This window comes from Schistocerca serialis, chromosome 4 (genome assembly GCF_023864345.2).
Source record: "Schistocerca serialis cubense isolate TAMUIC-IGC-003099 chromosome 4, iqSchSeri2.2, whole genome shotgun sequence".
NCBI lineage: Eukaryota > Metazoa > Arthropoda > Insecta > Orthoptera > Acrididae > Schistocerca > Schistocerca serialis.
The window spans coordinates 260,682,169-260,706,066 of NC_064641.1; the positions used below are offsets into that span (position 1 = coordinate 260,682,169).

At 39.2% G+C, this 23,898-nt stretch overlaps 1 protein-coding gene across 2 annotated transcripts in view; it reads right to left on the reverse strand.

Moving 5' to 3' along the window:
* The window catches only part of LOC126473753 (caprin homolog), an 87,352-nt gene that overhangs the window by 20,815 nt on the left and 42,639 nt on the right, over positions 1 to 23,898 (reverse strand). The window contains exons 7-9 of one of the 2 annotated variants that reach the window (XM_050101009.1): positions 21,017 to 21,208; positions 4,721 to 4,789; positions 2,020 to 2,302 (exon numbers count right to left, since the gene is read on the reverse strand). In XM_050101009.1, coding sequence (XP_049956966.1) covers positions 2,020 to 2,302; positions 4,721 to 4,789; positions 21,017 to 21,208 — 544 coding nt within the window. Of the gene's footprint in view, positions 1 to 2,019; positions 2,303 to 4,720; positions 4,994 to 21,016; positions 21,209 to 23,898 lie in introns of both variants that reach the window. The other variant, XM_050101008.1, reaches the window with a different exon arrangement.

The following is a 23,898-nucleotide window of genomic DNA, read 5'->3' on the forward strand; positions in this document are numbered from 1 at the left end:
AGGGAAAAGATACAGCAAGGTCTGAATAAAATGGAAATACAAATGAGAAACACATATAAAATATGCCTGAATTTTTTTAATAATAGATGGCAAAAAATCTGAATGGCTTAGAATGGAGAAGTGGGTTTAACAAGGAAGTTCACTATGGGTCAACAGCAGGGGATATTAAAATCGGAGCACATACAGATTTGATGATTTGGGAAGAAAAGGTGTAGAAATGGGAAGAACAATTAAATGCATGCAACCGAGTAACTGTAGAACCAAATAAGCTTAACAAAAAAATGAAGTAACGAAAATGAGGAGGGGAAAATGAAAGATTTAAGTCTTAACAAAATAGGTAAGGAAGTACATGCTTTCAACTATTTATCAAGTAAATTAACTAAGAAAGGTAACAAGGATGAAATTTGAGAGAGAATAGAAAATTGTTCAGGATTTTATCGTGTGTCGGACATAGTTAGAAATTTGAAAATACCTGCCAAATCAAAGATCACAATATACAAGTCATTATCTGCCAGTTTCATCCTGTGGTTCAGAAGTTGGACTTCAACAAAGATCCGAGCAAAATACAAGATCTATGAGGGATCTTGTGTTAAGACAAGAGGGGGGCAGGATAAGGAATGAAACAGTATTGAAGACCCTTCAAATCATTTCCCTAAAAGAAACTATGAAGAGAAATAGACTTCAATGGTTCGGCCACATTAAAAGAAAGGGACAATATAGATTTGAAAAAGAGCCCTTGAATGGACAGAAACTGAACGAATACCAATTTGGAAACCACCAACAAGATGGAGACAATGTGAAGGATGATGTAAACTGAAGAAGACTGCGAAGACAGGAGACGCTGACCAATAGACTGGTGGTGGTGGTGGTGGTGGTGGTGGTGGTGGGGGAGACGGAAGCTTGGAAGAGGCTCTGAATGATCGGCAAAAGCAGAAAAATTTCTGGAAGAAGACCAACTGAGGTATGAAGTATCAAGTAAGTGCTCCATGATTATTATGCTTTCATTTTCTACACGAGCTGAGCACAACCTCCCTGCCCCAGTGCAGAACTACTTTGGTTTTGGAATAGTGTTGTCTCACTGTTTCTCATCATCAGCTGGCAGAGCAACCCACTAGTAATCTAGCATACACTTTGTGAAATAGGAATTTGTTCTACAACAACTAATCCTAACAATTTTGGCAATGTCACTTAGTACACTGCAGTGAATTTCCTCCATGATGGCTTCACTATGGCTATAGTGTTGTCTGGAATCAAATGTGATGGCTGTCTACCAGGAGCACTGACTTCAGATTCCACAATCTTCTTCATGGACTTGCTGCTGTAAGAAAACTACGTCACCACCATCATCATATGACTGATTGCAATAGGATTTACAACTTCACAATGCAGAAGCCAACTAACAGAACACAGTCTAGCACTGGTGTCTGTAGCTAGCTGGTCGACCAGGTTTACAACAGTTCTGTACTGAATGCTTTTTTTGTAGCGTCACTCTGTAACACCACCTACAAACAGCCCCACTGAGTTTACATTTGCCAGATCATTTATAGATATTGCGAATGTAATGACCTTATAACCCTCATTAAAGTTACATTTACATCTGACAGAATTGGGCATCTTCTTATTTAACTGTACCTCATATCAGTATTACATATGTAAGTGCAAATTCTACAGAAAAAGGATTTCTATTTAAGCAGAAGCAGCAGCAGCTGTAACAGGCATATACACACAGTCACAAACTACTGAGTTTCACCAGACTGTTCAGATTTTAAGAGTAGAAAATTTAGTATGAATCAAACCGATCAAAAATTCTACTTATTACTGACTGAAATTTATTAATTATTAATAAACTTGCACAGAATAGCATTGAAATACAGAGTTAGGAGAACAATATTTTCCAACATTATCAATAATGGCTGTTCCACAAACAGTCGTGGCCATTCTACAATTGACACAACACTTCTGCCCTCACCAAAAGAAATAAAGTCAAGGAAATGTGTATAAGCACCAATTGTTACTTACTATCTGTTTGGCCTGCAGTACTCCATTCTTCAGAAGTCTGGTTAGTCCCGTCTCCTTGGCTGCTTACTTGCTGCCACTCATCCCCTGAACCAGCATTGTCAGTACCTTTCCAATCATCAGCTGCTACTGCATTTTCTGGAGTGCCCCAGTCACCAGCAGCTTGGTTCTCTGTATTTCCCCAGTCACCAGATGGAGTTGTCATTTCAACTTGCTGCCATTCGGAAGTGTTGCCCTGAGCAGCAGTCTTAGTGTCAGGAATGGGCTGCTGTTCAGGCACCACTACCTGTAAGGGATTGACTACATACTGAACTATTCTTAGTGACTACTTTTGCAGAACTGATATCTTAATAGACTTATGATTATGTGGAGAACAAGCAGTTATTTCCACTTTGTCATAAGATGAGGATCTGATCTATGCAATATTTTCTTTCAATAATTTATAGAATTTTAAAATTAATTAAACTTCAACAATAAACAACCCATACAAAAGTAATTTATACAAATGTAAATCCGTAATCTTGAGTGCCAAGTGGCAAACAGCCCCATTACATGACTTATGTTTCCTTAGGTGTAAACATCCAGCCCCATTCATGGCTTTGTCACACAGAAGAGCAGTATGTTGAAACCTACAGATGGAAAGAACCAGTTGCTGATCTTCTGACAATGCACTTGAGTGAGTTCCCTTTAATTTTCTGTGTGCAGAGAGTCAAGCAGTAACGCTATTTATTTGATTTTTCCTTTTAGAGAAAATATAATAGCAGAATTGTTACAGCATTCACTGTACTTCAGAGTCCACATAAAATCATACATCCCACTATAACAGTCGGGATAAGTAAATTTATATGTTAAATAAAGGCAAGAGCAACCATCTCCAGTAGAACCATGTTTGGTAAGGCACTGTGCTCGTACTATTTAATTCTTGGAGATTTTAGCTGTATGGGTGTTAGGCTGTGTTTGATGTATGTTTCTGTCCATAACAAACTGTTTCTTAATGCTAGAGAAATCCTGAAAAGTTCAGCTTCCTGACTTTTTGGATTTCAAACAGCAACTTACTTCATATTTGCATGCTCCGAGGCCAGAATTAGGAGGTGAAACAGGGACAAAAACAGGCTTTAGAGAACATACTACTGTATCATGAAATTAAAATTACTAAGAAAACTGCACTGTTCAAAACAGTCATCTTAATTAGCACTATTGTTTGTACATAATTACATCAACAAATAAGGCAGCACATGGGGTTTTTATCATCATCAATAACAATGGACTCATCCAGAAAATTGTCCATAGCTATGTGATCAGCAGCATCAAGTCTGTGTGGGGGGCCTGGTGTCAGTTCCTGGTAATGGCAGGGATTTTTCCTTTGTGTGAGGACAAATTAGATGTACTCAGTCTAATGGGGCCCACTGAGGAGCTACTTGAGTGAGAAGTAATAGTTCTGAAGGCTGGCGAACCAACAACAGTCAGGAGAGTTGTGTGCTGACCCCATGTCACATCTGAATTACTCAATTGGCAGATGAAGACAATGTGGCTAGTCTGTAATAAATGGCCCATTAGGACCAGTAAGTGAAGCCTGATTTATTGGAGGAAGAGGGTAGTGTGAAGATGTGCAGTAGCAACAGACAGTTTATCCCACGACATGACAGCCACTGGTGTCCTGCTGTACCTGTCTGTACAATTCACTTGTGTACTGCCTGTGTTTTCTTCCAAATATTGAGCATAAATTTTCATGTTAGTGCACTCATGATGATTTCAACGTCTGCATAGTGGTCTTTTGCAGCAAGTTACAAAAGGAACAGAAACAAATGAGTGTGCTCACATTTCTTGTATATTTCAAGTAGTAACCAATAGCAAAAATTGTGTCCCCACCTCCATGCATGACTACTGGTCGCAAGAGATGTTACAGTTTAAGCAAGTGGTGGTGTGATACTGTGAAATATTTTCAGTATCTATGCACTGAACCTTTTTGCAGCACATCCATGTAAAAACAAGTAGGACATGAGTAAGATTATGTACATTCTCATCACTGTAAATTTAAAACTACATGCAATTAGCAACCACAATTTTATGTATCTCAGTATGGCTTTATAGGCTGCTCGGAATAATTCGGGAGTTCAAAAATGCGTGCTTGAGTGGCATCAAGATGCCTACTCAAATAACAGTCTAAATGAGCAGTATGATGTTTATCCACTACGCAACTCAGAGTGGCTCAATGTGATCTCCACTCCCCCACTTTTTCTGAATGTGAAAGGAGTCTTCCATGGGTATAACTGAATTTAATTAAACTGTTGTTTACTCACAAAGCATATCCAAGCTCCCACAGGGAGCTTTCATTAAGTGCCCAGCATGACTCTTCCACTCTGCAGCAGTGTGCAATTTTGAAACTCCCTAATATTGAAACTGTCTGCTGGGCCAGGACTAATTCTGAGCCTTGCATTTTGTGTTCAATGTTCACATTAACTATACAGTAGAGCACAGTGCATCTTCTGCCACTACACATGTTTAAAAGGAATAAAATGTTATGTGAGAACTTTTAAGTTTGAATAATGCTGTTTCTAACTTGTCAGTTTTATTTCAGACTATCCTTCCAAGGAAATATTTTGGTGTGTTTCCGTTACACCAAACATTTTAAGCTCTTACTGGTTTTTTCCACTAGGTTATATGTGTCTTAATTATTATTACATTGTATTAATTTTTGACTTACTGCAGGTGAGATATCCTGCTTCTGTTGCTGAGCTGGTACAAAGGTCGGTGGCTGTTGCTGCGGTTTGGCCTGCGACACAAATGTTGCAGACATTATCTGTTGTTGCTGAACTGTGGCTGCTGCTGCTGCGAACTGCGCAGATGGCTGACTTGGCACAACAGGTTGTGTCTGATGAGAGGGAGGCATTGGTATTGGAGGAGGTGGATTTGGAGTTGTCGAAGCAAAACCAGGGATGTGTGCTTGTGTCATTTCTGCTGGTGCCTGAAAAACAACCTGTGACAAAAAATGTTAACTATTACTTTCATTACGAAATTAAACACGGGAAACTGGGGGAAAACATGAGGGTTAAAATATTATTGGCTGCTATACAATAATAAATTCCTCATGCTTTGAAAGCAAGAATACCAAGGAAAGTAGGGGGAATGACATCATCCACTTAATCAAAATCAGTGCAACAGCAGAGCAGAAGGAAATGCAGTAACTACAATAAAAAACCAATAGGTGAATATTGTACACTGATAGAGCCACACTGGTTGAGTAACTAAGTTATTCTTTGGTACACTGTACAGAGCATCAGACAGTAGATATTGCATGTGTTTATGAAAAATGTTCCACTGGATCTTTGAATGACCACAGAAACTCAGATGATTTTCATTGTATGTAAAATCAGTTCAATGAATTCCTAATTTCTAATTGAGAACTACTTTGATATTAAATTTACAGTGCCTGGTTTTATTTGTTTCTACAGTCAAGATTTCTATCTGGTACATGATTTGTTGACAGCTGTGAAGCAATTAGCATTAAAAATATGACTTTTATATGGTGATGCTTCTGCTTTCTTTTAATTTTTGGTGATGTGACGCGTGGTGCAGCATGTAAAAAGCCTGTCACAATTGGCATAAGTTGGAGAAATTAACTTTCCCACACGAGTTTGTTTATACCACAACCTAACACAGTTAAAAAGAGCAAGAAAACACACTGCTGAAACCAAAATTTCACAACTAATGGATGGTAACTTTGAAGACGACTTGTTCCTACAAATATTATCTCACTATCTTTCAAAAAACATAGCTTTCACTATTGACTATTTAGTTTCACAATTGCAATTTTGACCATGGGGCAATTATCAAGTGGTGTTCTACAACCGTACTTTAGCGCGTCATACTTTTTCACAATATACACAGCCCCATTAAACGATTGTTTAATCTTGCTATCGTCTTACAGAACTAATGCTCAGATACGATGATTATGTGTATATTTCGGTGGCTTGTTTTAAAGTTTGACAAGTGTTGAAGATCACTCATTTGCACCACACCCCTCAATAATGGCCATAAAACTGAAATTTTAATTGTTAAAACGATTACATTCTACAGACAATGGCAAAAATGTCATCTTCAGACATTCTAAATAACTGTGAATCTCAGTCATGCAAAATTATTTACCTCACTATTTCAAATGTTCATTCTGGCTAATATATCAACAAAAGTAATCAGTTTTTGAAAATATAATGTAATTTGATAGACAAAAAATCTGTTCACCAAGTGACAGCAGGAGAGCACACATATGAAAGCTAATACATTATAGCTCCAAAAGTTTGCATGTTGTAATACCTTTTACACGTTTGTGTTTTCCTGTCCCCATTCATTAAATAAATTTAGCCCCTCGCTTTGATACAATGACTATTTTCAAGGTGCAGATTCAATATGAGACTGAAATGTTGGTGAATCTTAGAATATTTTAACTAATTTGCACACTCAAATTTCACATGCCCTCTCCATTTAGACATTCACTGCAACATCCTGGTCCGACCTTGTACTCCCTCTGAATCCATTTAGATGCCCATCTCCAGAAGCAGTTTCTACATAGCCTGTTTGGCCAGCCTGTCGGCAAGTTTGTTGCCTGGGATTCCGAAGTGTCCTGGGGTCTACACAGACACCACTAAACAACTGGACCATTCCAGGGCATAGATGGACTCCAGAATGGACGCTACCGGAGGATGGCGAGAGTAGCACTAGTAGACAGCTTGTAGGCTGCTCAAGGAGTCAGAACACATGAGAAATGACTCGCCAGGGCATGAGCAGATGTGCTCAAGAGCCTAAGATATGGCCGCCAGCTCTGCAGTGAAAACACTGCAGGCATCTGGCAAGGAGTGGTGTTCAGTATGTCCTCCATGAACATATGCAAAGCCTACGTGACATCAGCCATCAAGTTGTCGGTGTAAACCATTTCATGTACTCCTTACATGTCGAGAATCTAGAGGCAGTGGTAGCAGATAGCTGCAGGGTTAACGGAGTCCTTAGGGCCATGCAAAAGGTCTAGAAGAATCTGCGGCCGAGGTGTACGTGAATGGAGCTCGAGGAGAGGTGGTGACGGGAAGGCCTCCAGTTCAGACAGAAAGGACTGGTCGTGAACCGCAATCTTAAGCCCAGACTTTGGCCACCGATGCAGGAGATAAACTGCCGTGGTTGGGAAAAGGAAATGGTAATTGTAATTTGGATGCGCAGGAGAACTACGAGCATGTGCAACGTAACTGGTGAGCAGTTGTGCATGCCTAACCTTCAATGGAGGGACTCCGGCCTCTGCCAGGACACTGGTCACCAGACTCTTCCTAAAAGCTCCCGTTGCTAGGCAAACGCCACAGTGGTGCACTGGGTGAAGTAAACATAACCCTGAGGGTGCCGCCGAATCTTACACCAGGCTCCCATAGTCAAGGTGGGATTGAACAAGGGCTCTGTAGAGCTGTAGCAGTGTAGAGCGATTTGCACCCCAGTTGGTGTTGCTCAGGCAGCAGATGGCATTGAGGTGCTGCCAGCACTTCTGCTTAAGCTGACGAAGATGAAGGAGCCAAGTCAATCGAGCATCCTAGGAACTGACATGTCTACACTACAGTGAGTGGATTGTCATTAAGGTAAAGTTCTGGTTCTGAACGAACGGTGAGATGCCGTCAGAAATGAAGTTTTGGATAAAAATCAGGAGCGCGCCCGGAGACCCCACTCATACGATGTGGCAAGGATATGTCGTCACCAGGTCATGTCATATGCTTTTTGTAAATAAAAAAAGATGGCAACCAGATGTTGGTGCCTGGAAAAGGCTGTTCGGATGGCAGACTCAAGGGACACAATATTTTCAGTGGTAAAGCAACCTTGGTAGAAGCCACCCTGACATGGAGCCAGTAGGAACTCCAGCACCCTACCCAACTGCCTAACACACCATACATTCCAGCAGCTTGCAAAGAAAGTTGCTGAGGCTGATGGGCTTGTAGCTATCCGCATCAAGCAGGTTTTGACTGGGTTTGAGCACCGGAATGTTTGTGCTCTCCAGCCACTGCGATGGAAAGTCACCATCGTAGCAGATCCAGTTGAAGATGATGAGATGTCGATTGTAGTCAGATGAAAGATGTTTAATCATCTGACTGTCAATACTATCTGGCCCAGGAGCTGTGTCGGGGCAATGTGCAAGGGCACTGAGGAGCTCCCACTCTGTAAATGGGACATTAAAGGGTTCCCTGTTGTGTGTAGTGAACGAGAGGACTTTCCTTTCCATCCACCATTTGAGGGTGCGAAAGGCTGGGGGTATTTCTCTGACGCAGAGGCTTGAGCAAAGTGCTCGGCAATCGCGTTTGCATCGGTACATAAATCGCCATTTATGGTAACACCGGGGACAGCTGTTGGGGCCTGGTACCGGAAAAGACATTTGACCTTTGCCCAGACTTGGGAAGGTGATGTATGGCACCCAATAGTGGAGACGTATCTCTCCCAACACTCCTCTTCCTGTTTGATAAGGTAGCGAACACGGGCACGGAGCCCTTTAAAGGCTAAGAGGTGCTCCAGGGAAGGGTGCTGCTTATGCCACTGTAGAGCTCACCGACACTCCTCAATTGCTTTCACGACTTCCGGTGACCACCAAGGGACTGCCTTTCGTCAGGGGCACACTAAAGAGCGAGGGATTGCATTTTCTGTCACAGTTGTAGTTGTTGTAGTCACCCGCTCAACCATCGCATAGATGTTCCCGATTAGGGGAGACTCAATGGTGACAGAAGAGGTGAAACTCTCCCAGTTCGCCTTGTTTAAATCCCATCTGGGCAGGCGTCCATGGGCCTGACGCCGGGGCAGTGACAGGAAGTCGGGGTAGTGGTCACTACTGCACAGGTTGTCATGTGCTACCAGTGGATAGATGGGAGAAGGCCAGGACTGCTAACAGATCAATGGCCAAATATGTGCCACACAAACTTGTGGGGGCCCCTGTATTTAACTGTATTTAAGAGGCAGAGGTCGAGTTGTGACAGTAAATTTTCGACCTCCCTACCTTGGCCAGTAAGCCTGTAGCCACCCTACAAGGGGTTATGGCATTAAAATCTCCCAGAAGTAGAAAACGTTTACGGAGTTGATCAATCAGTGCAGCTAACACATTCAGGGGTACTGCACCATCTGGAGGAAGATAAACATTGCAGGCAGGTATTTCCTACATCATCATCATTCTGAAGGCCACAGCTTCGAGAGGGGTCTGAAGGGGCACAGGTTCACTACATACCAAGTTCAGAACACGACGCAAAATCCAGATAGGTGGTGAAGAAAACTGCCGCAATCACACTGGAGGATTATGTGATCGTGAGACGGAGGCATGAAACACTCAATAAGGCAGTCTACACCTCAGGGTCACCTGCCGTCACCAGATGAGTACCTGTGCGATCGATAACCATTGTGTCCGAGGGCCGCAGCATCATTTTTTACCTAAGTAACGGCACTTGTTAAGTCACCTGCTGTCTAAGTGTTAGCCTGTGACAGATGTCAACTAACAAGTAATTTGTTGCCATGCATTTCTTTTGGATCTGTATCTTTTATTGCCTGCATTTCAAACAGCAATCTTTTCACGTACAGACAACACCCTCACAGGAGACTGTCACGAAGAGGCTGAAAAACCTGAACTGACAGATGCTCTAAGTCGGATGCAAACTATCTCACAAAAGTCTATCGACAAAATTTATAAGCTCCAGCTTCAAGGTTGGAATATACATTCTAAGACTAAAAAGTGACGCACCATGAAGGAATTATCTGAATGGGATGGAACTCTGTAGATGTGATGTACACACAAAGACAGACAAATGATTATGATTTTTTCCATAGAAAGGGATTCACAAATAATTGAGCAACTCAAGAATTCATTAGGCCACTTCTGGCCCTTATGCAAGCAGTTATTCATCTACATTTACATTTATACTCTGTAAGCCACCCAATGGTGTGTGGCAGAGGGCACTTTACGTGCCACTGTCATCACCTCCCTTTCCTGTTCCAGTCGCGTATGGTTTGTGGGAAGAACAACTGCCGGAAAGCCTCCGTGCATGTTCGAATCTCTCTAATTTTACATTCGTGATCTCCTCGGGAGGTATAAGTATGTGGAAGCAACATATTTGATACCTCATCCAGAAACGCACTCTCTCTAAACCTGGACAGCAAGCTACACTGCAATGCAGAGTGCCTCTCTTGCAGACTCTGCCACTTGAGTTTGCTAAACATCTCCATAACGCTATCAAGCTTACCAAATAACCCTGTGACAAAACGCGCCATTCTTCTTTGGATCTTTTCTATCTCCTCTGTCAACCCGACCTGGTACGGATCACACACTGATGATCAGTACTTAAGTATAGGTCGAAGAACTGTTTTGTAAGCCACCTCCTTTGTTGATGGACTACATTTTCTAAGGACTCTCCCAATGAATCTCAACCTGGCACCCACCTTACCAACAATTAATTTTATATGATCTTTCCACTTCAAATCGTTCTGTACGCATACTCCCAGATATTTTACAACCAGTGTTTGTTCCGCTATCATATAATCATACAATAAAGGATCCTTCTTTCTATGTATTCGCATTACATTACATTTGTGTATGTTTAGAGTCAGTTGCCACTCCCTGCACTAAGTGCCTATCCGCTGCAGATCTTCCTGCATTTTTCTGCAATTTTTTAATGCTGCAACTTCTCTGTATACTGCAGGATCATCCGCGAAAAGCCGCATGAAACTCCCAACACTATCTACTAGGTCATTTATGTATATTGTGAAAAGCAAGGGTCCCATAACACTCCCCCGTGGCACGCAAGAGGTTACTTTAACGTCTGTAGACGTCTCTCCATTGAGAACAACATGCTGTGTTCTGTTTGCTAAAAACTCTTCAATCCAGCCACACAGCTGGTCTGATATTCCATAGTCTCTTACTTTGTGTATCAGGCGACAGTGCGGAACTGTATCGAACGCCTTCCTGAAGTCAAGGGGAGCCTGTATCTAATATTTTCTGGGTCTCATGAACAAATAAAGGAAGTTGGGTCTCTCACGATTGCTGTTTCCGGAATCTACTGAGGAGATTCTGGGTTTCCAGAAATGACATGATACGCGAGCAAAAAACATGTCCTAAAATTCTACAACAGATCGATGTCAAGAGATATAGGCCTATAGTTTTGCGCATCTGCTCGACAACCCTTCTTGAAAAAGAACTAACTGTGCTCTTTTCCAATCATTTGGAACCTTCTGTTTCTCTAGAGACTTGCGGTACATGGCTGTTAGAAGGGGGGCAAATTCTTTCGCGTACTCTGTGTAGAATCGAATTGGTATCCCGTCAGGTCCAGTGGACTTTCTTCTGTTGAGCGATTTCATTGCTTTTCTATTCCTTTGACACTTATTTTGATGTCAACCATTTTTCGTTCGTGCTGTGGATTTAGAGCAGGAACTGCAGTGTGGTCTTGCTACGTGAAACAGCTTTGGAAAAAGGTGTTTAGTATTATTTGGCTTGGCATTGATTAATATGAGTTGTTGGATGTCCTCCTGATGAATATTGTGGCAGGTTGTGTCCATCTGACATGTTGGATCATCTAAATACCAAGTGGGTTGGAGGCTCTCCCTATAATGTTTATTTGCCCAAGAACATTTTAGCACACTGTTTGTACATGTGGTATAGGACTGTGGTAAACTTAGTTAATTCACAATACAGTAGTAATTTTGACTACATTGTTGACATAATCAAAATGCATAATAATTTATGTTTACGTACACATTGCTTCTACATGTGGTAATAGCAGATGACATGGTAAGCACGACTTGAACTATGTTATGAATAGACAATTAGTAAAATTTGGTAAATGAGGTATACTTATTATGATGTTCCATAAATTCAGACAAAAAATTAGAACCAGTGGTCAAGCAAGGACTTTATTTTAAATGCATTTAATGTTGGCATGCATTGTAGATAAGAAGGCAAATGGTAATGTAACATAGCTCCAGTATGGTACACTCCTCATTTTCCTTCCTATATTTATTGTGTTCATGTGTAGGTTTATCTTCTGCCTAGTTTCATATGTATGTGTGTGTATCGTAGCTGGTCTGAAGAGATTTTCCTGCAAGATGCTCCATTTTGTCGAAATTAGTATTTCGTATATATATATATATATATATATATATATATATATATATATATATATATATATATATATATATATATATATATATATATATATATACAAGCAAGGCAGTGGCAATATTTTGAGAGTTTCACAAAAGGGTCTACAGGAATGCTTGCATTTAGCTTTTTTAACACCCTGCATTTCAGCATTTTAAATGTTTTTGTAGAATTTGTGCATTTCCCCAAAAAATTATTCCGTACATGAGCAGCGACTGTACACTACAATGGTACATTGTCAGCACTGATGAGCAGCTTGTATTCTGAGTGAGGATCCTAACAGCATATGCTAGTGAATTCAGTATCTTGGTTAAATTGTTTAGGTGCACCTCCCACTTCAGATCTGCCTGAACATGAATGCCTAGAAATTTTGTATGACTGATCTTCAACACTTTTTCCTTCGATAACGAAAACTGTTTGCAGGACGGAGGTTGTGTGTGGTGTGGAAGTTAACTGCCACAATTTTCTCAGAATTTATGATAAAGCCTATTGGTCCTGAACCAGTGCATTAAGGTATGCATAACTGATATTGCAGCCTCCTGCAGATTTTCCTCATTAAGTGATTTAATTAGAATATTAGTGTCATCTGCAAAGAGTACAGTGGTTCCATCATGTATTTTACTAACCAAGTCATTTATGTACAGCAGAAATAGGACAGGTCCCAGAACTGACCCTTGTGGGACTCCATACTTTATTTTTCCTTATCAGTGTAAAAAACTAGAAATTGTGTATGTTTCACAATCTGTGTTTTATTACTATAATCTGCTGTCGATTACTGAGGTACAACTAGAGCCACCTTCCAGACTAGCCTATAATTACTTAATTTATGCAAGGGAATGCCATGATCAATAACATCACAGGCTTTACTTGGATCCAGAAATATCCCAGATACATGGTTTTTTTTTTATCGTCCACTGCTTTTAATACTTCATTCAAGAAGGCAAAATTTGCTGTCTGAGTTAACTTTCCAGCTCTGAACTCATGCTGGGAGTCACTTATCAGACTCTTTATTCAAGAAAACAATCTTCTAAGAAACATTTTTCCATAATTTTGCTAAAGCATGACAATACTGAAACTGGCGAATAATTAGCAATATCACTTTGTGCCCTTCTTATGCAAAGGTGTTACTTTTGCAGTTTTTAGATTATTTGGAAACACACGACTCTGAACAGTTGAATTTACTATGTCTGATAGTGGTTCCACAACAAATGTTGCACTAACTTTGATAATAGCACCAGATCTCGTCAACACCCACTGAATATTTATTAGGTAATTCTTTTATGATTCTTGACAGTTCCTCAGGTGTTGCTGGATACACGAATATTGGGTTTGGATAAATTTTTTGATCCGAGTGACTGGCTGGCTGTTTGTCAAGGTATGTATCTGTTAACTGCTGTGCTATATTAGAGAAATAATTGTTGAAAGCACTACCCACATGTTTGGGGCAGTTTAGTTTTATTTATTATCAGCTATACATTACTGTAATTAACTGGCCTGGGGCCCAATTCTTTCCTCATAAATTGCCAGGTTGCTTTAGTTTTATTCTTGGCATTGCACAATATTTCATCATTTTCTAGTTTCTTTGCTTTTGAAGTAACTCGTGTTAGTATTCTTTTGTATCTTTTGAAATTTGTAGTAAGTCAGGTTTAGTATTTTGCTTGGAGTTATCATAAAATCTCCTTTTATTTTGATATGAGAATTAAATGTAGTTATTTTCTTGGGAAAATCCATTTCAAAAAAATAGTAAATAAAAAAATAAATGTTTGAATGTAGCCATAAACTTATATTTCTCATTGGTACGATTACAGTCTTATACATCTTTCCAACTTTCACACTTTAGGGCAGAACAAAAATATTCCTAATTTTTTTCTGAAATTCCTTACAATGTGTCATATTCTACTGGGAATTTAGTGTCCTGGAGAATTCATTGCAAGAATTTGAGCACTGTGATCACTAAGACCTGTGTTTGCAATTCTTATGTTATAAGAATATTTGCATGTATTTATGAAGATCTGATCAACAATAGATACAGAGGTTGGTGTTTCTGAAGATGGTTCAGTTACTTTTGCACTGTAGTTGATCAATTGTAGTATACCTATAATGTCATCTCAGAATTTAATATTGATTTCTGGAAATACAATAAAGTCACCACATATAATTCTCTCTGTCAGTCCATTATGGCCAGGGGACATCAGCTGGTATGTACTTTTCATTCAATACAATACGGCTGTTTGTGAAGTTTTTCTTGGGAGGGTGAATTTCTCTCCACAGTTCCGACATGTGATTGTAAAACACTGTCTCCATCTGATGACCTGTATACACAAATAATAACTGTTTTGCCTTGGTAGTTAAGCTACTGAGACTTTTATATCTTTTTCAAAAGACAGTTTACGATATTAAGTTACACTGTTTTAATTCAATATTTTCTCTAACATATACACAGGTACCCCATTACTCGATATTTTCCTCCAAAACATGCTTGCTTGATGTATGAATGCTCTAACATATCTTGAAGAGACAGTGTTCTGCACAGCATAGTACAGAAATATCATTTAGGTAATTTAACATTATTTCTATCTCATTTAGTGTCTTCGAGAGTGGTTGAACATTTTGATGGAGTAAATTAAAATTTGGTACAGAGAGTAAATCAAAATTAGGTACAGGGAGTAAATCATTTCTTGCTTTACCACTTACCTCACTATTTGAGCTAGTGTACTTAGTGGGGAGAAAATCCTCATTTTTTCAGAGATGGCATTCACGGTGTTTGATGTGCGTGTTGCTGGTTCACCGTATGCGGGTTTCTGCCTTTCTTCTGTTGAAATTTTCCCAATTTCTGCTTTTTCATCTGTCCTTTTTCACCCATCTGTCCATTAACAACTGCCTTGTTGCTGCTGCATTTAATGGCTTGAAATTTAACCTAGTAAGTATTTTGTTGTGACTTTCTTTGATCATATTTTTTGTTATATACTGGTCCATAACTGTTTTTCGTGGGTGGCACTTTCACTCCGAGACCGGCACTTTTTATCCGATTGTCCATTTGCGTATGCTTTTCCCTGTCTCGGTATTTGGTTTTTCAGTTTTCGACATGTGTATGAAAGAAGCCAGCCTATTACAAATGCGAATCTTTCCTTGTTTGTTTAGATGTAAACCACGTGTTATATATTCATTTCTTTTCAGGCTATCAATCTCAAAATTCACAGATACACTCTTCCTACGTAGACCTGTGGCAGTGTTATTTTTCTAACATAATGCAATTTACAGATTTATTTTTTCCATTTAGACCTTGTGCCCCATGTCTAAGCAGTATTTGATGAATTATTTACATTCGTTTTGTGCACAAGTATATATTTCAACAAATCTATCATTTCTTTTGAAATTTTTCCCGAGGTTTTCAGCATCATTTGTGCCACCAATAATGATTAATGTCATTAACAGAGAAGTTACCAGTAAATTTGTCCACGTGTTTCACAGCTTCCTTAATTGGCACACCAGGTTTTATAATACTTTGCACACTCAATGTTTTACCTAATTTGCGTTGTGTGTACTCTTACACTTTCTGCCATGACTCACTTACAATAAGCACTTTCTTCTTTTGTAACAGTTGTTTGAGGCCCAACAGAACAAGACATTGTGATCAGTCCACATTGTTGTTGTTGTTGTTGTGGTCTTCAGTCCTGAGACTGGTTTGATGCAGCTCTCCATGCTACTCTATCCTGTGCAAGCTTCTTCATCTCCCAGTACTTACTGCAACCTATGTCCTTCTGAATCTGCTTAATGTATTCTTCTCTTGGTCTCCCTCTATGATTTTTACCCTCCACACTGCCCTCCAATGTGCCTGTAAATGTCTTAAAATTTAAAATCTGGTTCCTAAATCTGTCTTACAGTTATATAATCAATCTAAAACCATCCAGTGTCTCCAGGTCTCATATGTGCACAACTTTCTTTTACGATTCATTTAATTATGTACCGTGCAAAATTCTACCAGGTGGCTTCCTCTTCTATCCATTTCCCTGAGTCCATACTCCCTAATTTTTTTCCCTCCATTCTACTATAGAATTCCAGTCCCCCATCACAAATTTTCATCTCCTTTAACTGTCTGAATAGTTTCTCCTATCTCATTACACAGTTTTTCAGTCCCTTCATCTCCAGAACTAGCTGGCATACAAACTTTTACTACTGGAGTAGGCATGGGCTTAGGGTCTATCTTGACTACAATAATATGTTCTTTGTGCTTCTCATAGTAAATTACCTGCAGTTTTTATTTCTAAACTCACCTGCATTACCCCTATTTGATTTTGTACTTACAACCCTGTATTACCTGACAAGAAGTCCTGTTCTTTTTGTCGCTTCACTTCACTAATTGCCACTACATCCAACTTCAACCTCTCCATTTCCCTTTTTAAGTTTTCTTATGTTCCTGCTTAATTAAGGGATCTCACATTGCTCACTCAAATCTGTAGCACCTCAGTTTCATTTCTCCTGATGGCATCCTCCTAAGAGGCCACCACTTGGAGTTCTGAATGGGGTACTATTTTACCCCTGGAATATTTTACCCAAGAGGACATCATCATCATCATCATCATCATCATCATCATCATCATCATCATCATCATCTAGCCATACAGTAGAGATGGATGCCCTTGGGAAAAAAATTTTGGCTGTAGTTTCCCCTTGCTTTCAGCTGTTTGCAACACCAGCACGAGAAGGCTGCTTTGGTTGGTGTTACAAAGCCAGATCAGCCTATCATCCTGACTGTTGCCCCTGAAGCTACTGAAAAGGCTGCTGCCCCTCTTCAGGAATCACACGTTTGTCTGGCCTCTGGTTGCACCTATGGTGCAGCTATCTGTATTGCTGAGACACACAAGCCGCACCACTGACCACAACACAAGGTCTGTGGCTCATTTGTGGAGAGGGAGGGGGGCTGGGGATATCATGCCAAATTATGTCCAGTTGGCATGTTAGATTGCCAAAATTCTAAGATGGCTGGAGGCTGCAGCCCATAATACTGCAAACATTCTCAGGCATGGAGAGATCCAGTGATCTTACTAGAAGATGTAGGATTTGGGAAGCATGAAAACGAGCAGAAGAAACTCCCTCCTTGTGTGGGTGGGCACGAAGGGAAACAAAACGTGCCTTGCCATGTAGGTCAACAGAACAGGACACACAATATCAATGACATATCACTGTGCTGTAAGGGTGCCATGGGTGACAACCAGAAGTCTTGCTGTGAAATGAATACCACAGACTCATTCCTAGTTGTTAGGCCATATGGTGGACAGCAGGTGGGTTGGTATCCCACTGCTGTCCAGGGAATCACCAGACATGTTTTTCACATGGAATCTCATCGACTGTAGTAAAATTGCCTTCATGGAGGGTTGTTGTTGTTGTCTTCAGTCCTGAGACTGGTTTGAAGCAGCTCTCCATGCTACTCTATCCTGTGCAAGCTTTTTCATCTCCCAGTACCTACTGCAACCTACATCCTTATGAATCTGCTTAGTGTATTCATCTCTTGGTCTCCCTCTACGATTTTTACCCTCCAAGCTGCCCTCCAATGCTAAATTTGTGATCCCTTGATGCCTCAAAACATGTCCTACCAACCAATCCCTTCTTCTGGTCAAGTTGTGCCACAAACTTCTCTTCTCCCCAATCCTATTCAATACTTCCTCATTAGTTATGTGATCTACCCATCTAATCTTCAGCATTCTTCTGTAGCATCATGGAGGGTACATCTTCAAAATGAAAGAGTTTCATTTTGAAGACGATCATGGAGGGTACATCTTAAAAATGAAACTCTTTGACCGTGTCTGGAGTTCCCCCACAAACAATGGGACAAGAACCTGACTGTCACCTGCCATAGAGCCCAAAAACTCGTCATACAGCCCAAATACTAGGAATGATGTTCTGGGGTTCCATTTCTTTTAATAGCAGGACACATTTTTTATATGTGGCACACTTTTAGTGCAGCAGTATGTTGACAATATTTTGTTGCCCTTTATGACAAACCATCCTGGGGTTACATTTCAGCAAGATTATGCTCACCTGCCATGGCAAGAGTTTCTACTGTTAGTCTTCAAGATTGTTGCCTCTCTCCACTTGAAAACATTTGAAGCACTGCCAACAACAACATGGCAGCCATCGCAAAAGTATGTTGTGCATCTCCTCGGAAAAATGTAAATATTTCCAGTAAAAAGAAATCGTGCAAATTGTAGGGACGAAATATTTAAACTAAGTGAATGAGCATCCAGTCTACGGTTTATCATCAGTGCACTAAAAATGGAAATTACTAAACTTCAAACAACAAAATGTGAACTGCTGACAAAGAAAATGCGCCGAAAATTCTGCCAGAAACACCATACTTTTCTGATGAGTGGTCTAAATTTTAAAAAATTGGGAAAAGGTAGGAAATTAAAGAGATGGGAGCAGGATAAGTTGAAAGATCCAGAGGTGGTTGGCAGCTGCAGAGGGAGTATTGTGCAATGACTGATAGAACAGAGAAAAGGAGTACAGTAGAGGATGAATGGGTAGCTTTAAGAAACGAAATAGTGAAGGCAGCAGAGGATCAAATAGGTAAAAAGACAAGGCCTAGTAGGAATCCTTGGCTAACACAAGAGATATTGAATTTAATTGATGAAAGGAGAAAATTTAAAACTGCAGCAAATGAATCAGAAAAAAGGGAATGCAAACATTTAAAAAGTGAGACTGACAGGAAGTGCAAAATGACTAAGCAGGAATGGCTAGAGAGCAAATTTAAGGATTTAGATGTGCATTTCACTAGGGGAAAGATAGATACCGCCTACAGGAAAATTGAAGAGGCCTGTGGGGAGAGGAGAAGCTGTTGCATGAATATTAAGAGCTCAAATGGGAACCCAGTCCTAAGTGAAGAAGTGAAAGCTGAAAGTGGAAGTACATCGAAGGGTCTATACAAGAGATGTACTTGGGGCCAATATTACAGAAATGGAAGAAGACGTAAATGGACATATGATACTGTGAGAAGAATTTGACAGAGTTCTGAAAGATCTAAGTCAAAGCGGTGGACTACATTTGTTCGGAATTACTGATAGCATTGGGGGAGCCAGCCATGACAGTATGCTTCCATTGGGTGTGCAAAATGTAAGAGACAGGTGAACTATGATCAGACTTTAAGAAGAATGTGATAATTTTAATTCCAAAGAATGCAGTTCCTGACAGATGCAAAAATTACTGAACTATCAGTTTAATAAGTAATGGCTGCAAAATTCGAACACGAATTCTTTACAGAAGAAGACTGGAAAACTGGTAGAAGCTGAGCTTTGGCAAAGTCAGTTTGGATTCAAGGTGCTTGATAGGGAAGCAGAAGTAGAAAAAGAAGTGAGGCAGGTTTGTAGACTATCAATCCTATTCAATCTGCACACTGAACAAGCAGTAAAAGAAAGAAAAATTTGTCGTAGGGATTAAGAGTTCAGGCACAAGAAATAAAAACTTTGAGGTTTGCGAACGACATGGAGAGCTGCAGTAGAAGACTTTGAAGAGCAATTTAAAGGAATGGACAGTGTCTTGAAAGGATGATATTAGATCTATTAAAGTGAACCAACAATAATGGAATGCAGTTTAATTAAATCAGGTGATGCTAAGGAAATTAGATTACGGAAGAAGATACGAAGTAGACTAGTTTTGTTATCTGGGCAGCAAAATAACTGATGATGGCCATACAGAGACGATATAAAATGTCGACTGACAATTGCAAGATAAGAATTTCTGAAGAAAAATTTGTTAACATTGAATATAGATTTTAGAGTTAGGAAGTCTCTTCTGAAAGTATTTATCTGGAGTATAGTCACGTATAGAAGAGAAAGGGGAGAGGAGGAATATGACAGAACTTTCCCATAAGAGGGGATCGGTTCATGGAACACATACTGAGATATCAAGAGATCACCATTTAGCACCTAAGTGAGGGGGAGGGGGAGACTTAAAAATCTTCGAGGGAGACCAAGAAGTAAATACAGGAAGCAGATTCCCGTGTAGATACAACTTTCATACGAAATGTGATGTTATCTACAGCCTTTGAACCTGGACAGCAAAACAGGAATTAAGACAAACTGTGAAGAAGGCAGAATAAGGAGGTAATTATCTTTGCTGTGTCAAAAGGGAGGTTAATGTGATTATGGATTTGCCTGTGAGGAGGTTCTGCCCTTTGACGAGCACACACGACATGTCAAGAATTCATAATCAACATTCAACACTGTATCCTGTAACTGAATTTATTAATTGACTGACACTATTTAAATGGGAAACCACATTGCAAAGAACTAACATTCAAGTCTACAAGTTCCCCTTCAGTATATTTACTGCAGTTCTTTTTAATTACGTCCATTACTGAGAGTAGTGGAATGTGAAGAGAAGGAACAATGGTAGACTTATCCATACTGCTGCAGAGGAAGCTAGTGGAAAATTAAGACCTAATAATTTTTCAAAACTATTGGAAGTAACATAACTTTCAGAGAATCGTGAAGTTTGAGCACTATGCGTTCAAAGATTATATTACTACTGAATCAAGCATACGGTTTAACTTTCACTGAAGTTAGTCACCCTGTTTTATTAAGTTCTCTAAGATGCAATAATTTTTGCATGTATGCAATGGATGAACGGCGAAGAAGTTTGGTTCATGGGAATGTTATCCTACCATAAACTTGAAAACTTGTTTGTTACATGAACTCAACACTATCAGAGTGTAATGATGGCATGCAATATTTCACACACTGCATAAAATATAGGACTTTAAATGAAATATTACACTAAACAGGTTAAGTAAAAAGTAACTATAATGCAAAGCATTAACAGACAGTTCCTTACAATTAGTGTTGACAAAGTTACCTGAGGTTGACCAGGCGCTGTTGTAACAGCTGCAAAATTCTGGTTTGTAAATGTTTGTGACGGTATTGGTGCAACTGCAACAGGAACAGGAACTGGAACAGCTGCTGGCTGTGGTGGTGGTGGTGTGCTATGTTGCTGTGCTGCTGCTCCTGTCAGAATAGCCGAGATGTCTGGCGTATCCAGTTCAGATTCCTGGAGATGATCATACATCTGTTAAATTCAGCCACAGCACGCCATTGACATGACAACATGCGACACAGAATAAATTATTTTGCTATATAGAAGAGTGTTTTCGAACAATTACATCAAACTTTAATTTAAAACATAGTATATACAAAACCCAGATTATAAAACAGAGACATGGTGACATTACCCTCAGGACACACTAAAATTTTGTGTATGTGTATGTGAGCATAACTTGTCTCTTTGGTGTAGTGATGCATCACTAAATGCCTACTGACAAACCAAAGAGAACAGATAGTTGAAATCATTTTTATTAATTACGTAGTTTACAATAACGAACTGTTTCGAGGTTTTCTTGATAGACTGTGCATGTGAATCGATACAGGTGGACATCAAGCATCCTCTAGGCAGGGTAGCGCAACAAAAGTTTACCGTGAGTTGCGGTACCTAGTGGGCACAGCATTTGTTATATGCCTCGATGTCCTGGCTTGGGGAAACGGGGTATGCTGTCGAGTGAAGGGCACACCATGACAAATGCTGATATTACAGTGGACAATGACATTTAGAGAGACCTGCCAAAAACTATTTATTCTGTTGTTTCTCAAGCTTACAACACAACATGTTAAACTGAGACCGAAGTTAAGCTATTATTTTAGTGTTCCTTCTGAAAAAAGGTTAATAGGGAGAGAGAGTATTTGACAGCAAAAATGTATGTCACATGAATCAGAGGAGAGTTTTATTTATGAATTTGCATATTATATTGAATATTTCTAGCAATTACTGCAGAATCACAAGTAGTAGCTTTTTTGGTAGTTACCACTATGTTAAAAAAGTGAGATAAGTAATAGTCAGTAATTTTAACTCATGAGGAAATTAAGTCACCTAAATTGAACATTATAGTACAATGCTATGTATACCACCTACTAATGGCGGAACAGTTTTCTGGTGGGTGAAAATTTCCACTAAGGTTTTCAAAATAGACACATTCTTTCTCCCTCCTTCCATTTTCCCATGCTATTTTATACACTCCCCTAACCGTGATGAACCTTCTCAAATTGGCTGCACTCAAACTATTCAAATATGAAGCACAAACAGCAATATACATGGAATGAATTTCGATTAGTAATTCTTAAGTTTTCAAGTAAATTAATCATTTATCACTTCACAGATAAAATGGGTGAGGAATTCCTGTGTGACCTGGACTATTGTACTTGCTGTGCAACCTGTAAGATAATTCTTTAATAAAATTTCTGAAATTTAACAATGATGTACGACATATATGTATCTGATGAAATTATCAGAGTATGTGCCAGTGGGGAACTGAATCCAAAGCTTTATGAAAGTCTAAAAAAAAATAGGACACAGGTTACATTGACCTACAGAATTTTGAACATTGTGTGAAAAGGATGAAATGCATTTCCCTGAATGATGCTCTGCAATCTGATGGGTAAAAAGGAGGAGATTCAGCAAAATATTGTTTTATCTAATTTTTCCATTGGTCCTGGAGAAATCTCAAGAAGTATATCATTAAAATTCCTTTTAACTAACACTGCTTTGAGAAAAGTTGTCCTTTAACAACCAAATGTGAAGTACTAAATTGAAATAACTTTTCTATCAATTGAAATAACTTTTCTATCAAGTTTCTAACATTTGAAAGGGCTTTCAGCTGTAAATTTAAGTACTTTTGGCTAACAGAATTCCTTCCAACATGTTCACCGATAAATTGGTCTTGAGTCACACTATCACCATATGAAAAAGCTGCCTAATCATTTTTTACACTTCTATCTTACACACTTTGCTTTCGGTTTCTACATAGAATGTAGACAAGAAACTGAGAAAACCTTCTAAACTGTAAATGTTTTTCTTTCACACAACTTTCCATTATAATTTACAAAAAAGTTGGGCTCAAGCCGAGATGAGAAACTGATTACAGAAGCAAATTCACTTATTGCTGTGTGACATACATTATGTTATCTGTTTCAATAGCTGTTGCCTTGAAATCCATGTTTTTGAACTCATCACATTTTTATTTTATCCATTATAAAATGGCTATAGTAAGTCCACAACTAGAAACAACTCTTACATTTTCAAAATTACATTTGTTGCTTTTAGCCACAACTAATCCATCTTGTTGTTTAGTGTCCAGAAAATAATTCCCGTTCTGGAAGTGCATTTTTTATTATATTATGGTAAGATAAAGGTCATGTTTGTTTTGCCCAAGGTGTTGTATTTCCTGGAAACTGTAATGTCAACATCAAAGCATACATACTGAATGGCACGGCACACAGTTATCAATATAACAAGAAAAAAAATTAAAAAGATAATTACTGTCTTACCTTTCATGAAGGCAAAAACAACTATTGCTGTAGCAGAAAAAAAGCATGAAATCTAACAATATCTGTCAGTAGTATTGCTTTATTTTGGCATTTGGATTAAAAATACGGGTTTTGGAAGACATATAAACATGAATTCATCCTTAATATTGCAACAGTGTGCCCAGCAAATTGTGTCTAAATTGCTATTACAATATCAACAGCAATGAGTGACTAGTGGGATTTGTCACATCAAAACCTATGACAGCTGCGAACCCTTCAGTGAACTACCAAAGTTTACTGTTATTGACATGTTTTGCCATACAAATACTGCATAGTAAAAGTTTTCAGAATGCTGCAAAATCTCACATGTAACTCTCATGTAAT